Genomic DNA, 16,799 nt, shown 5'->3' with positions numbered 1-16,799 from the left:
GTTTTAAGTTTTATTATCTGTACCCCATCACAACACAGAGGTATTGCTGTAGTGTGCCTTCAAGTCATTTCTGATTCACGGTGATCCTAAGGCAAATCTATTATAGGTTTTTCTTGGTAAATTTCTTCAGAGAGGTTTGCCAGTTCTATCATCTGAGGCTGAGAAAATGTGACTTGCTCAAGGTCATCCAGTGGGCTTCCATGGCTGAAACAGGATTCAATTGGATTCAACATTTGTCAGTCTCCTAGGCCAATGCTCAAATCATTACACCACACTGGCCCACTCCATCCCACACCACGTTATAAATATGTGAATAATTAATTAAAAGTAGATTTTTAATCTGCCATGCTTAACCTGAAATCTTATTAAATTCAGGACAAATTAATATTGTTGTCCTTGGATTCTCCCACAGGGATACAGATCGATAAGTCAACCAGCATTTCGATTTCTCGGGTAGTGGGGACTGTGACGTTTGAAAATATGGACCCAAACTACAAAAGGGGACTTGAATATTGTGGACAGGTAAAATGAAAAGACGAGTATGAACCAGTTTAAATGGTTGTAAATGAAATACAAGTCAATACATTTCAGCTCTTTTGGACTGCTACACAAGACTATAGACAGAAACACTGGTTTTCTAGCTAATCAACAAAATCTCTAATCCACAGAATAAATCAAATTTCAGCTAAATGAACATTTGAAACAAAATTGAGGAGAGGCAATGCTTCACAGATGAAACGTATGCGATATTTGAGGGAAGCCAATCTTGTTTCCAGACGTCTGGCTCAGTTTTCAGAGCTCTTCTTTGTGCCCCCAATAAACCCTGAACCCTTCCAGATTGGCCTAAAAAAACATGGCTTCTCGTGATATAGCACTTTGGATTTTGCCTGGTTTTGCCAATTGTTGTCACTTTCACTTATCCGATTCTTTATAGAGGCTGTTTGTAGCAATTCCTTGGATCTGTACCAGGGCTTTTTCAAAGGGTTTTTTAAAATTAAAAAACCAAAATAACAGGGCATAGTTTGCTATGGTGGCCCTCTGGTTTTAGATAGAGGTTCAAAACACACTGCAGAACAATCCAGTTTGAGACAGTTTTAACTGCCCTGGCTCAATGCTAGGGAATCCTGGGAATTGCCGTTTATTGTGGCACCAGAGTCCTGTGATCAAGAAGGCTAAATGTCTCACAAAAACAGTTCCCAGAATTCCCTAGCACTGAGCCAGGGCAGTTAAAGCGGTCTCAAACTGGATTATTTCTGCAGTGTGTTTTGGACCTCTAGTGCTATAATGCAAATGTACCATTTCACTGATCTACTGATGAACTCAAACAGTAAAAAAGTATTTTAAATACTCAATGAGTAGAGTCCACTTTTTTCATGTACTGAAATGTCTTGGAATTGGAAAGAGATTTATGCAAGTATGGGATTAAGATGCTGCATCTGAAAATAGTCCATAACAACATAAACATAATGTGGATAGGTTTTTTTTAAGCAAAGCAAAACAAACAAACAAAAAGAAATGCTACAACAACAAAGAATGCAGTCTCCTAGTGCACTTGTTCCATCTGGAACTGCTCAGCTGGCTCTCAGCATAGTAGCAACCAAGTAACACAATGGCTAACAGTGTGAGCTGGAAAATCCCCAAATCAAATCCCATCACAGCCACATTCAGATTCTCCAAACCCTCTATATTTGTCTACCTCAATTGTCCTCTTTTGCAATATTGGGATAATAATATGAAACTTCATTGTAAGAATAGCTAATATGAAGTATGTACAATTGGATCTTGCAGCACCTTTGAGACTAACTGTGCGAAAGAAGTTGCAGCATAGGCTTTTGTAGGCATGTGGAGCACTTTGAGCATTTAAGATGTACTGTATAAATATTTAAATTAATGTGAACATTCCACAATAGGTTAAACATGTGACAAACTTTTGGAAAGTCAAAAGTGATGTTAAAAAAACAAAGGTAATGTCTTGGGGTGTCTTATGATAGAGTTTTGCTCAGTCATAAATTACATTTTTAATGTGCCTGTTTTTCTTTTCCCCCTTTAGATGAAACTGGTTGATGTCAATGACTCCCCCATCGCAGACGAGACTGTCCAACTACTGCTCAATGACAAGAACGTGGGCAATTATAGCACCAGCGGAAATGGCACCGCTCAGTTTTGCATCAATACCTCAGAGATCTTGAGCCCAGATTTCTCTCTCAGGGTAAGTCACCAACACAGCCAATGTGGGCGCAAAACCTGCTTGCTGACAAGCAGAGGTCCAGCTTTTCCCTGATTTCAAAGCTATGTTCAGAATCCAATAGCATTCCAGTGGGAGTGTGTGTTTGCAACTGATTCCAGCCTGATTCGTCTTGACAAACTTTGCATTATTGGAAAATATAGCAAAGGAAAAATAATGGGAAGAATAACAAATTGCATACCTCATTTTAAATTAATGCAAAGCAGAACATGCCTGCTCCTTACTGTTAACTTCATTAAAACTGAGAAAAGGTGTAACTCATTTGTCCCATTGTCACGTAATAAATATAATAAATAGAAGGGAAGAAGAAAGGGGAAGCTGTCATTCCAGTGAAAGTGAAACCAGGCTCCCTTCTTAACCCCAGAAGTGCAAAGGTTCAGGATGCGTCCATAGCCCCACTGAGCATGCGCAAGGGTCCCCATTCGAATCGTTGAATCCGCATGGTATGCACCGGTGTGGTAATACAATGTGCAGTCACTCCACTTTGCCTGAATCCACATCACGTGACTTGCCTTGGATTCGATTCCCCCTCAATTTGGAAGGGCAACCAGGTGTGATAAAACAGTCACGTTATAACATCAATTCGCATCGTTCGACCCGCACTCACCCCTGATCTTAACTCCAATAACCTCAGTGTGATAAACTCCAGTGTATGCTATATTTCAGAGGAAAGAACTGACAAAACCATCTCTGAGTGTTCCTTGCCTAAGAAACCTTGTGAAATTCATGAGGTTGCCATATTTTGACAGATGACCTGAAGGCATGTGTGCACACATGCATGCGTACATACAGATACATATAATAAGTTGGTCTAATAATCTTCCTGACACTTCTCTTTCTAAAACTATCTGTCAGGGTTATTTCTTTTTTAAAAAATTGTTTGCTATTTATCTGCTTTTCCCCCCTACCTGGGAACTGCATCCTGATTCCAGAATTATTACAATAGCCTGTAGAAATGCCTATGCTGTATTCCACTTCTCAGAATATGATCATGAATTCTGACAGAGCCAAAAGGTCTAACTGCATGATATATCTGATGTGGAACAGAATGTTGATTCAATTTGTTTGTAAAGAAAAGCCACTTTGAGACAGGGACAAAAGAAGCAGGACTAGGAAAGGAGAGGCAGGATGCTTCTCAGGTTTATATTTTCCCTTCTACCACCATCACCAATGGATGGATCAAAATGTACATTTGTGAGGTCAAATATGTTTAGAATGGTACTGAAGGAGATACTAGACATTTTGCAGAGGGCAAGAATGGAACAGAGAATAATAAAGAAATGATCTGCCTTGGGGTAGACTCTCCTTTGGAGGTCTTTAAACAGAGTTTTTTGTGGGGTTTTCGGGCTATATGGCCATGTTCTAGCAGAGTTTCTTCCTGACGTTTCACCAGCATCTGTGGCTGGCATCTTCAGAGAGTTCTCTGAAGATGCCAGTCACAGCTGCTGGTGAAACGTCAGGAAGAAACTCTTCTAGAACATGGCCACATAGCCCGAAAAACCCACAAAAAACTATGGATGCTGGCTATGAAAGCCTTCGACTTCTTTAAACAGAGGTTGGATGGTCAGCTCTCAGGAGTGTTTTAGGCCTTGTCAACATGATTAAAATACTCCTCATTTTATTGAAATCAAATATAATTCCACCACACATGATTTGGAGGAGTTTAGGGGTTTTGTGGAAGGGAAGGCAAAACTTAGCAGAAAAAGGCTTCATGTTTTTCACCCAAGTATCCACAAAGGCACACATTATCGAACAGGTAGTTGTCCATCCACTTCTCATGCACCTTTTTGGAAGATGTGAATTCAGGAAAGCGAAGACAAGTAAATGTTGATGCAGATGTGCAAAAATCTGCAGCAATCACATAATCCATTTATGTATAGACCCTTAGTTGTATATTCCTATATGGCAGAGGGTTGAACTAAATGGACCTTGTTGTCCTTTCCAACTCTGTGATTCTGTGGGGGGGGGGAATTAACTCCTCTCCTCTCCTGCACACTTCTACATTCCAAATACCTTCCTATAAGAATGATGTAGTGGTTTGAGCATTCGACTATGACTCTGGAAGGTAGGGCTCAAACCCTGAGTCAGCCATGGAAACCCTCTGGGTGATCTTGGGCAAATCACACTCTCTCAGCCTCAGAGGAAGGCAAAAAAAAAATCATCCTGTGAATAATTCTTGCCAAGAAAACTCTGTGATACTTTCACCTTGTTGTTGTGTGCCTTCAAGTTGTTTCCAGTTTATGATGACCCTAAGGCCATAGTGGGGGTTACCTGGCAATATTTGTCCAGAGGATTTTCGGCATTGCCTTCCCCTAAGGCTGAGAGCATGTGACTTGCCCAAGGTCACTAAGTGGGGTTGTATGGCCAAGCAGAAAATCAAACCCTGGTCTCCAGAATATTAGTTCAACACTCAAATCACTATGCCGCGCTGACTCTCTACTTTCACCATAGAGTCATCATAAACAGGAAGGGCACACGACAACAAAGAGATCTATGTCCAAGATATAATGTACAGCACAATCCTATACATGTCTGGTAAACTCCATTGACTTCTGTGTAGGGTTGTGAACATCTCTATATTTTGTCATATTTCTCCAAGTATCGCCAGAATTTTCTTAAATAAGCACACAGTTTCATTAACCGTGTCACATAAAACATACTAGATGGATTCACGTTTTTAAAAATAAATTAAAAATTAAATAGATAAGGATGTATTTTTCTTCTCTGCTTCAGTGAGGTTTGCTCTCAGGAAAATATGTGTAGGATTCTAGTCAGAATCAAACTGCTAAAGGACAACTTTGTTTTCACCTTGTAGTTCAAAGGCTTTTCTATTCCATTGTCCAATAAAAATTCAGATTTGTTTGATTTCCTTTATAGAAATAATGTGAATTTGCACTTATTTGTGCCATCCATAACAAAATCCCCATTTTTTCTCCTCTGTCTCTGGCCCTACTTCTACAGCTAATATACAAACCAAATGAAAATTGCAATAGTGATGGCTGGCTATTACCTTACTACCCAGAAGCCTTTCATTCAGTCCAGCGTTTCTACTCCAGGACAGGAAGCTTTGTGAAAATACATCAAGTATTCAAAGACCTGCCTTGTGGCCAAACAAGACAAATCAAAGTGTCCTACATCTTGAAAAACATTGAGAACAATACTGAAAAGATAAAATCACGCAGCACTGCAACCTTCTTCTATTTTGTAAGTACTGTAGCAAATCACTGCCACAGAGTCCTTGCCAGAGAGAGTAGAAACATATGGCTGCCAAAAAGCAAATACAGTAAAATAAAAAATATCATACAAAATACAACACAACAACCTCAAAACACAAAAGGAGGTGGTGCATAACTTTACTTGTTTAACTTGTTATACATTTGCTAAGACTGGCAATTGTAATCCTTCTGGTTGTAATTGGATATAAGGATGATGTCTGTGGCTATAGGTGTTTCTAAAGTGTTAAAGGGGCAATGGGAAAATACAGAAAGGCTAGCAAGTGATTATGTCACTGTCTAGACCTCCCATAATGTTCCATATATGCGTGGTTGGAATACATGATAAAAGAAACACCTTGTTTGGAAGTACAGAATATGTTGACCTTCTTGAACCCTTGATATTAAACTTCACCTTTGAAGTAAATTTGGAAGATCCTCCTCAGCAGGAACCTTCCTACCTTCCTTTCTCACTCTTCATTCATTCATTTATTCATTCACGGTCAGCTGTGACTGAGGATATGTTAATTACATCCACTTGTTGTATGGGTTTGCTTTGCCCTGTTTTATAGAAAAAGGTGCAAGGAAACTTTGGCCTGTTACAGACTGCCAAAATAAAGCTGCTTCGGGTCTCTTTGGAGGTATGCTGTTTAAATGATGCATGCATCCGAAGAATCCAGAAGCTGCACCAAAGCTGCACTCCAGTGCTTAGGAATGGAGTGTGGCTTTGGCGCGACCTCTGGACTCTTAGGACCCATGCATCATTTAAATAGCATATCTCCAAAGAGACCTGAAGCAGCTTTATTTTGGCAGTCAATGGCGGGATACACACCGCCATTTAGTACGTATAGAATACGTACTAGGGTTAGGAAGGGGCGGTGCTTCCGCACCCCCCTAACCCTAGTACGTATTCTATACGAACAAGATGGCGGCGCCCCTTCCACATGGGCGCCGCCATCTTGACATATCGGACGCTGAGCGTCCGTACGCGTCGCGCCGCTTGTGACGTAGCGAGCGCGCCCCTGGCGCCTCGCTACGTCGCAAACGCGACGGAAAAAGAAGCTCCATTTTGGAGCTTCTTTTTCGGTCCGCGCGGGAGTCGGGCCGTCTGAAGGCTCCGGCTCCCCCGCGGACCTACTGGCGGCGGCGGCAGACCGCCGCAAATCGGCGGTCTGTACCCCGCCAGTAACAGGCCCTAGTTTACCGCATTAAAGTTGGAATGGCCCTTGAGCATTCTTAAAGGAACTGTTCTGGGGACGGGAGGCGGCGGGGAACGCTGTATATCGCACAGAGGAACGCTTCCACTGCCGCCAAGCATTCCCCTTCTGTTCTGGAAGCGTTCCAGAGGGATGATTTTCGACAGCAGTGGCGGCGTTCCTCTGTGCGATATACAGCGTTCCCCACCGCCTCCTGTCTCCAGAACGGTCCTTTAAGAACGCTCAAGGGCCGTTCCAACTTTAATGCGGTAAACTCCCTACTAAAACGACTAGAATGAATTTTTGAATAAGAAAATGTGGGATTTCCTGCAGTGTTTACTTCAGTTAATTTTACACACAGCTTTCGACCAACATTATAGCTACCACATGCCCCTCAATAAAGCACTGTTTAAAACAAGGGGGAGAGCTTGTTCAATAGGGTAAGAGTTTTCAGGAGCAGCAGGAACCTGACTTTTGTAGGTAATATGAAAACAGACAGCAACTGCTGCAAGATAAATACACTCATCCCTCCACATCTGCAGCTTTGACTTTTGCAGATTTGATTATTCACACATTTTATTAATATTTTCTCTCTAGGAATATCTAGATCCTCCAGTGCAACTCTGTGGTCAACTTAAACCAAAGGTCACACTGAAGGACCTAGAGATTACTAGAGAAAATACTTCACTAGGCATGTGTAGCTCCTCCAGTGCAATTCTGTAGCCAGTGTCTGGCAGATGTTGGCACAGAGTTGCACTAGGGGACCTAGAGATTCCTAGAGAGGTGTTCTTTCAGATGAAAAACATAGTGTTTTTGTTATTTGAAGTTTTTCCACATTCACAGGGGTCCTGTGCCCCTAACCCCAGCAAATGTGGAGGGACAAGTATAGCTCAGGAATCTTTGGTTGTGGCTGTACACAGAATCATTAAGATGTTTTATGAATAAGCTGCACCAGAGGAAAACCCCCACAAAGTGCTTCCAGTACCGAGACTTTCATCATAATAATGAAATTCTTTTTGAGGTAGTGTGATGAACAGAAACTCTTTTACTCCCGAACTGCACCGCTTAAATTTTCCTCATTGCTCTTTTTTCCCCCTCTTGATGTGCACAGGTCCTGGCGAAAAACAAAATTGTCCATTTTGGTGAACAAACCATCCGCTTAAGTAGTGGTAAGTAGGTAGTGCTGCACTGGAATTTAGACTGCCATCCCATACTCACTAACCTGGTAGTAAGCCTCAAGGAAATCAGTGAGTTTTCTAGAGTACAGTGCTATGAGTGATATTCAATCTTTTATATGAAAATCTCTGTTCTGAATGATGCCTAACAGTTCATGGAAACACGACCCCAACTGTTTTTAACATTGTAAAACAGACAAACTTATGCTACAGATTTTTTAAAATTTTCATTATTAAAATTATTATTATTATTATTATTATGAGCACCATCCCTCAAAACCTCAAGTTCTTTTTTTCCTTCAGCTTGCATAGAGGTCTCCACTGACAGGTTGCTTGCAAGACTAAAGCTGTGGTGGAGCAACTCCTTACTCCCTACAGGATCCCTTTAGGGCATTGATTCCCAAACCCTGGTCCTCCAGGTGTTTTGGACTTCAGCTTCCAGAAGCTTCTGTCATCTTAGTCAATGGTCTGGGATTCTGGGAGCTAAAGTTTAAAACACTTGGAAGGCCGCAGTTTGGGAATCACTGCTTTAGAGTAAAAGAAATTCCCCTGTGTCAGGGGTTACTCCCCCCAGCCTTCCCCATCCCTAATCCTCCACGTCTTTCCAGGCTTTCATTCAGCCCCCAGATGACTGCTAACCTGTTCTACTTTCCCAGTGAAGAAGTGAATCCACGCTTGGTTTTAGTCCAAGGACAACATCATATTACAATGTTGTAGCACTTTTAACTGCTATTGCTTCCTCTTCTGGAATCCTGGGATTTGCAATTTAAGGAAGAGATGTTTAGAATTCTCAGCCAAAGAGCTCTTAGGCCTCACTGAACTACAAATCCCAGAATTCAAAAGGAGAGAGCCATAGTAGTTAAAGCTGAATAACAGGCTATAACAGTGTACAGTGGGCCCTCCACATTCACAGGAGTTAGGGGCACAGAACCCCAGAGAAGTAGGGGAAACACAAATAAAAAACACTATTTTTTTTTACATGAGAGAACGCCTCTCTAGTAATCTCTAGTTCCTCCAATGAAACTCTATATTCAACATCCGCAAGAGGTTGATGACTGAATCACACTGGAGAACATATAAATGCCTACAGACATATTTCTTCTAGGAATCTCTAGGTCCTTCAGTGCAAGGCCATGGTCAACTTTTGGCAGAGTCATGTTGGGAACCTATAAAATGCCTAGAGAGAAAATATTGTTCAAATCTGCAAATAATCAAAATCACAGAAGTCAAAGCCACAAATGGAGGGGCCCAAATGAAAAGGGCGATGAAGATTTCTCACAACGTTGCGATTAAAGAAGATTTATCTTGGAAATAACCAGGTAATAACCAGCAACAAATCCTTCACAGGGAAATCCTGTGATTGATTTGTTGCTGGTTATTCCCTGATTATACCCGGGATAAGTCCTCTTTAATTGTGATGTGTGTCAAGTCATGGTGACCCTGTGAATGAGATATCTCCAAGCCCCGCTATCCTCCACTGCTCTGTTCAAGTCCTGTAGGTGATTGAGGAGTTTATCAGACAAGGGAAATTGGAAGTATAATCGAATGGCAATTCGAACACAATCATGGGGTTTAACGTTGTTGCGTGATAGACTACCACACGCAAATTCAGGTATTGGGAAGTCAGCCCAAATGCAATCATGGGGTTTCACATTATTGCGTGATAGATTACCACACGCAAATTCGGGCAATGGCATGCTATATTTGGGCAATGGGAAACCAGTTCAAATGCAATTCACATTCACGTAAATTCGCTGAACTAGAGAATTCATGTAAATGCATTCTGGTCCCACTTTCTTTTCATTTGAAATTAAGAGAAATTCCTCACGTGTGATAAAGTCCTGAGTCTATCCATCTGGCATGTGGGCTTCCTCTCTTTCTACTTTCCTCCACTTTCCCCATCATCATTGTCTTTTCTAATTATTCATGTCATTGGCAGGTTTTAATTTTATCAATTTGATCATTTGTATGTACCGCGCTGTGTACATTTACAGCGCTTTAGAAATAAACTATAATAATAATAATAATAATGCCTTCTCATGATGTGGCCGAAGTAGGACAGCCTCAATTTAGTCATCTTGGCCTCCAGGGAGAGTTCAGGCTTGATCTGTTGAAGGACCCATTTGTTTGTTGTTTTGGCCATCCATGGTATCCTCAGCACTCTTCTCCAGCACCACACCTCGAGTGGATTAATTTTCTGGAGGGTCGGCTAAAGGAAATCCCATGGAAAGACAGGGGGGGTTCCTATCTGGCTCAGAGGTGAAGAGGGACAGGAAAGCAGGTCGAAAGAATCAAAGGTCAGGAGGCTGAAGAGTGGCAGGAGCTTAAATACCTTTTGCTTTGCCCCTAGCTCTCTCTGCCTTTTCACAAAGCACCAGACTGTTTATCATGGCCTCTTCTCAATGGAGGCTATCAAATTCATATCCTCCCCGCTATGCAGTAACACAGAGGGATATGGAAATATATCATTCATACCGTCAGTAGTACACAAATTCAAAGTACAAATCCTCTACAAATCTTTTTCCTCTACAGACCATTGGCCCCTGGAGATCCATTGCCACCATCCATGTCGTTGGGCATTTTCATTTTTAGTCCTCTCTCAGCCATTTTAAGCCCATTTTCAACAACTAAATAGGCAGTAGCTCCCATTAGATGCCAAACTGATTCTGAATGATATTTGAATATATCTTGAACCAGTATAACCCATGAAAGATGTAGATAATGATAATAATAATAATAATAATAATAATAATATTTTTTATTTATATACCACCTTTCCAACAGATTAAGGTGGTTTACAAAAATGCATAAACAATTACATAAACAATTATCTAACAGATACACAACTAAAAAATTCATTCCCTTACCTTAACTAAGGCCCGGGATAGACTTCCTCAAAAGGGCGGCCTGCCAGCAGCTTATTTTCCTGTGCAGAGATGGTGCAGCCCCAAAACCACATGCCGTCACTGTGGAGGAAAAAGAACCCAATATTTCCAGGTTCTTTTTTGGGCACCACAATGATGTCATGAGTGCGCCACTGGTGCACTTGCGATGTAAGCGACATGCAGTGCCATGTGGATGCCACGTGGCACTTACGTCACAATGGCAGCGCCCGTATGGACGGGATGCCACCATTGTTATGCCGCCACTGCATACTAAGTTTAGAGACCATGTGGTTGCTGCGCGGTTCCTAACCCTAGTATCGGTGCCAGTATGCCGCTTGTTGACGGTATGTACCAGGCCTAAAATACTACATCAAAATACAGTTCCCTTGGATTTTTCTGCTATTAGCTGTGCATTTCAGGAGCCCTCTGCCTGGTTTTTGTCTCACTTTTCTCTCTAGCTTCATCTTCTACTGGATCTTTCAACATCCAGCTTGCCATCAGTCCAAGCATGGCCCCAGTTGCCACACTGGTCGTCTACACTCTGCACCTGGAAAGGGAAGTAGTGGCCGATACTACCAGATTCCAGATAGAGAAGTGCTTCAAAAATAAGGTAAAATAAACAGAACAAAACAAGAACCTCAGTACATAAGGGCAAACTAAATGTGACAAGCATTTGGTGAATGCAGTTAACCATGCATGGGCTTTTGCTATGGAAACAGCAGCTCTGGGGGTGAAATGATATATTGGGTAGAGTTCTGTTGGACTTGGACTTGGAAAACCAGATTCAAGTCCTCACTCAGCCATGGGAACTCACTAGGTGACTTTGGCCAGTCACATTCTCTGAGCTTTAGCTTACACTGCAGGGTTGTTGTAAGGATAAAAAAAGAGAGAGGAGATCCAGTGTGGAGTAGTGGTTTGAGTGTTGGACTACGACCGTGGAGACCAGTGTATACTTCCCAGCTCAGCTATGGAAACCCACTGGGTAACCTTGGGCAAGGCAAGTGCTCTCTGCCTCAGGGGAAGGTAATGGCAAACCTCCTCTGAACAAATCTTGCCAAGAAAACTCCATGATAGGTTTGCCTTACAGTCACCATAAGTTGGTAATGACTTAAGGCACACATCAAGAATGACATCTTCTGATTTCAACCCCTTGAAAGAAACAGAGGCCACAGATATAACTAATCCATGCAATGGCCACAACAAAAGTCTCCTCTCCCAAGACTCCTCAATTTTACCTTACTTGCTGTTTTCACAACAAACCGTGAGATGCTTCTGCTGTTTCCTTTTGTTCCTTTTCCTTTCCATACAGCTGTCTGTTTTCTCCTCCTTCTCTTTTGTTTTTCTATCACAGTACCTCATTATTACTTCAGAATGGAACTAGCTGTAAGACGAAACATATATCGTGCCTTTTCTTTCCCTGTTACATTCCGCTACATAGAAAACCCAGAGTGAAAAAGGAGATAGAACCTGAGTGGCACAACAGCCGTGGAAGGTGTGAATATCAGGCATTACCTTAGAAGTGGTGGTCAAAAATATCTGGACAGTGTGTTGTGCTGCCTTTCTGAAAATCTAAGATTCTATGTTCCCAGAAATGTGTTGCAATTCTGAAGAGTAACAAGATGGGTCCTTTCATTGTTTCCTGATTATTTCCAGGTCAGGGTTGAGTTCTCTGAGAGACAAGCTCTCCCAGCTTCAAACGTCAGCCTTCATATTAAAGCTGCTGCCAACTCCCACTGTGCCCTGCGTGCCCTGGATCAGAGCGTCCTTCTTTTGAGACCAGAGAAAGAATTATCAGCAAAAACTGTAAGTGTGAGGCCACTGACTGAACTGTTCCTGTCGGTTCACAATAAACTTTGTTCTGCACCCATGGTGAATCACAAATGAATGTGACTGCTTTTCCATCATTCACCCCAAGGTTCATCTTTCATCCCCTCCACCAAACCTGGCATCTCTGGATCTTTCTTGGCACTCTATGGCTTTTTGTTTCCCCTTGGTCCTAGTCAGGGGACTGCTGTATACTACCCAGCTCAGTCTGGGTATTTTCTTGCTTTTTATCAGGGTCATGACTCGGAGAGTGTGGGGGTTTTGGTCTACACCAGATGACATCCTAAGAGGGAGGTGACACCACTGCTTCCCAAACATCTGCCTTTTGGCAGAAATGGGCTGTGATGTTCACCCTTTAAGACACTGTGAATGGGATGAGTCTCAGTAGGAAGAGAAAGGAAAGGCGCCAGGTGTTTTTAAACGAATAATTTTTAATTTTTTAAAAAAACAACTTTGTTCTATACTCATGGTGAATCACAAAAGGAAGTGGCTGTTTTCCCAGAGGGGACCTTTCTATATGTCTCTCACTCCAAGGTTCATCTTTTACCCCATCCACCAAACCTGGCATCTCTGGATTTAATTTAAAAAAAAAAAAATCTGGCTTTACTTCGCGAACGAAGATTCAGGAAGGACTCATCCCACGCTTTCTACAAGCGCGTTGATGACTAAAAAGGCCAATCCAGGTTTTTTTTTTCTTCTTTTAAATTTTTCTTTAAAAACATCACATCTTACCTAATTTTCACTTTAACTACATGAAACAATGTACACATAAATACAGTCCTCCCGCACCATCCGCGGACTCGGTATCCACGGACTTGAGCTCACGCGGACGGCAAGCCCAAGGAGACAAAATGGCACGTGCGGGAGCGCACTGCCATTAGATTCAACAGGACTTGCGGTCCTGCATGTTTTCACATACCCAGGGGGTCCTGAACAGATCCCCCACATATACAAAGGGACCACTGTACATTGAGGCTATGCATATAATATTGTTATTTAAAGGTATTTTTAATTTTGCTACTTGTTTATGTCACAACTCTTGCCGTTACATTCAGTGAAATATGAGAATTATGGCTTAGTGCATTAGTACAGAAACATTACTAAGGATTCTGTATGACGTGTTATGGGAGGAGGTCCATGGATGGGGATGACACCATGAGGTACCGCACTGGGTGATACAACCCTAGGGTTGGTGTCAGTCACTGCTCTGTATTAAGTATTCTCAGCAGTAATCACAGTGGCAGAGAGGCTGGCCAAGAAGCTCAGTAAAGCAGTAAATAAGCTGATTTTAAAAGGATTGTGTGTAACTCTAGTTTATTAGCACACTTGGCTTCTTCTGTAATAGACATGTTAAAACCCAACCTGCTGAGCAGTAGCCCACTAGCCATAGGGAGTTCTTATGAGTAGATTGCATATTTCAGCCATTTGATCATTTGTAGCCCAGACTTTGAGAACCATCATGGCATAGTGGTTGGGGGACCAGGATTCAAATCCTCACACAACCATAGGAACTCTATGGGCCCTGGGGCCGTCTACAGTCTCAATCAAAGGCAGTGGCATACCCCTCTCAATAAATCTTGCCAAGAAAAACCCATCGGTTGGAGTTGACATGAAGGCACATGACAGCAACAAGCCCAGACTGTAGTTAGCCTCTGTGCTTTTTTCTCTTTAGGTCTACAGTCTTCTTCCCTCTGAGATGTTTGGTTACTACTTCAATGGTCTCAATCTAGAGGATGACCCTAAAGAGCCCTGCATTCCAGCTGACAACATCTTTCATAATGGATTGTTTTATGTTCCTGCAGACATCAGCTATGGCCCAGATATCTATGGGCTTATTAGAGTAAGACTTGTATCTTCTCCTTCTCTTTCTCCTCCTCCTCCTCCTCCCCTCTTCCTCTTTTGTGGAGTGGTTCTGGGACCAGAAGTCTCAATATTTTCAATTCTCCAGAGGGTTTGCTGGGGTGGGGGGGGGGGGGTGTTTGAAGCATGGAACATTTTTAATAATCCTTCAGTTACTTTGTACATGATCAAAAAGTTGGTGTGTGGTTTTAATATTCCTGCTTCATTTTCAGATTACAAGGTAGTAAATGAAATGGAACCAAGAACATAAATGGTTGTACATTCCAAAGTAGCAGGTGTTCAGTCAGTATGGTTAGCTCTCTCAAAAGAGTAGCAGATGACGCAGCAAGTGGTCAGCAAAGTTACAGGCATTCAAGTAGGCTTTGGGGTATGACTGGGAGAGGAGAATGGCGAATGGAAGTAAAAGTGTAAATTATTAATAGATGTAGTTAGTATTATATAAATTCACAGCATTTATGATTCCCCTCCCACCAATAAACCCTTCTGTGTTTTGAAGAATACAGGTGTTAAGTTTGTAACCAACTCCCGTCTACGACAACCAGTTGTATGTTCAAGAGGCTGGAGTGGTCCCCATGTTAGACCTTCACTGGATATGGCTGGTCGTTTCCCCTCAACCACATCTGTTCCTAGCTTTGAAGGTAAATTGAGGCCAGGGGTGATGTAGTCTTGTGAAATGAGATGGATAATGGTTTAGAGGAGGGGGAGACCAGAGGATGGTAATGTGGCTGCTATGTCAATGGTTCCCAACCTGTTCTGTTCACTGCCCCCCTAGAAAATGTTTGATTAATGTTCGCACTCCCTACAAAAGTAATAACACATTTGAGGTTGAAGAAGTCTAATTTCCAATTTTTGAACTACAATATACAATACTGCGTGTGTGCAAAAGGAACTTTTTTAAAAAAGTGTTTAATTCAGTGCATAAAATGCAAATTTAAATTGAGCAATTAGATTCTAATTTATTCAGAAATAATTGAGCGATAACTCATGACTTGTCACTCAAGGATGCAAGCCACTTTTTTTCACACCCCCTGAAATCCTATCTCGCACCCTCTGCATGTGTGGGCACTCCAGGTTGGGAACCCCTGTGCTATGGAAATGTAGTGATAATAATCCTAGCTGTAAATATGGGGATTTTCATGGGAACAGACAATCTAAAGTAGATGTCTTAATTCTTTTTTGTTATCTGCCAAAATATACTGGCAACATTGGCCCAGGTTCTATACTCATTACTTGGAAGTGAGTTCTATTGAAACCAGTAGGACTTACTTTTGAGTAAACACATGAAGGGTAGCATTTTGTTAATTGCCTTTGAGGTGACTTTGACCCATGGTGATCCTATGTATGAGAGACCTCCAATCACCCTATCATCTACTTGCATCTGCACATGATAACAGAGAAAACAATGGCTTGTACAATTTTAATTTCCATGCTCCATTATATATCTTTGCTCTTTGGGATCTTTTCTAGTTCTTTCATAGCCATTCTCCTCATTCTTCTGCAGTCGCTATTCTGATCAATATTTGCTTCCTCGTATGATAACTCTTTTACTATTTCTATTTCCTCATTGTCTAGGTTGAATTTGTGTAGATGCTCCATGGTCATTATTTTTGCTTTCTTTATGTTCAACAGTAAGCCTGTCTGTGTAGTTTATTCCTTGATCTTCCTTAGTACTTGTTCTAGGTCCAAGACCCTCAATCAAAATAGGCAACAAGCAGGACTGTGGTCCAGAATAGGCAAGGTTCCCACATAGACCAAGCAGGATGAATGTCTAGACATTTGGAACTCATGGCAAATAGCTGCCCACTGTCACAATTGTTGTGTGTTTGTACAGCTACTCCTGTGCCACCACCAAGAGATGAATCTGGGCGTGACGTTATTGCTGAGATGGTTCGGAAGTATTTTCCTGAGACCTGGATATGGGACCTGTTCCCCATCAAGTGAGTTTTTTATTACTGATCATGCCTCTTAAGAACAAGTATTACAAGGAACAATGACCATTTTGCTCAGGAGTGGGGAAAATAGCCCCAAAGCCTGCCAAAGCCCCTAGGTCTCCCCTCCCATTTTTAAAATTTGTGCAATTTTCAGGAGAGCCTCTAATTTATTACATGTCAGTGTTCCCAACCGATGTGTAAATTCCTGGAGTTGCATGCCAGTAGCAGGTGAGATCAGAGCCAAATGTGGTCCTTCCACAGACCTACTTAGCAATTTGAGCATGGGCTTGATTCCCTTCTCCTTTTCCTTCCTACAAGAAGCATTGTCCTGTTGTAACCCATAAGGATTTTTGATGATGATGTACCTCTGTGCTCTGTTTCTTGCAATTTCTCATTATTTTAATACCCCTGCTGGGAAATGGAGCATTTATTGTGAAAGCTTTGAAACAGAATAAGAAGGAAACACAGGAC

General features: G+C 41.8%; 1 protein-coding gene across 1 annotated transcript in view; it reads left to right on the top strand.

Annotated features, from left to right (window-relative positions):
- The window catches only part of LOC149323539 (ovostatin-like), a 58,778-nt gene that overhangs the window by 10,143 nt on the left and 31,836 nt on the right, over positions 1-16,799 (top strand). The window contains exons 6-14 of the mRNA XM_089478581.1: positions 413-522; positions 2,051-2,209; positions 5,207-5,449; positions 7,765-7,822; positions 11,172-11,323; positions 12,367-12,516; positions 14,210-14,377; positions 14,894-15,035; positions 16,229-16,334. Coding sequence (XP_089334707.1) covers positions 413-522; positions 2,051-2,209; positions 5,207-5,449; positions 7,765-7,822; positions 11,172-11,323; positions 12,367-12,516; positions 14,210-14,377; positions 14,894-15,035; positions 16,229-16,334 — 1,288 coding nt within the window. The remainder of the gene's footprint in view (positions 1-412; positions 523-2,050; positions 2,210-5,206; positions 5,450-7,764; positions 7,823-11,171; positions 11,324-12,366; positions 12,517-14,209; positions 14,378-14,893; positions 15,036-16,228; positions 16,335-16,799) is intronic.

This window comes from Sceloporus occidentalis, unplaced genomic scaffold (assembly GCF_023333645.1).
Source record: "Sceloporus occidentalis isolate IW3139 unplaced genomic scaffold, rSceOcc1.0.p SCAF_1, whole genome shotgun sequence".
Classification (NCBI taxonomy): domain Eukaryota; kingdom Metazoa; phylum Chordata; class Lepidosauria; order Squamata; family Phrynosomatidae; genus Sceloporus; species Sceloporus occidentalis.
This window is presented reverse-complemented; position numbering and strand designations above follow the sequence as displayed.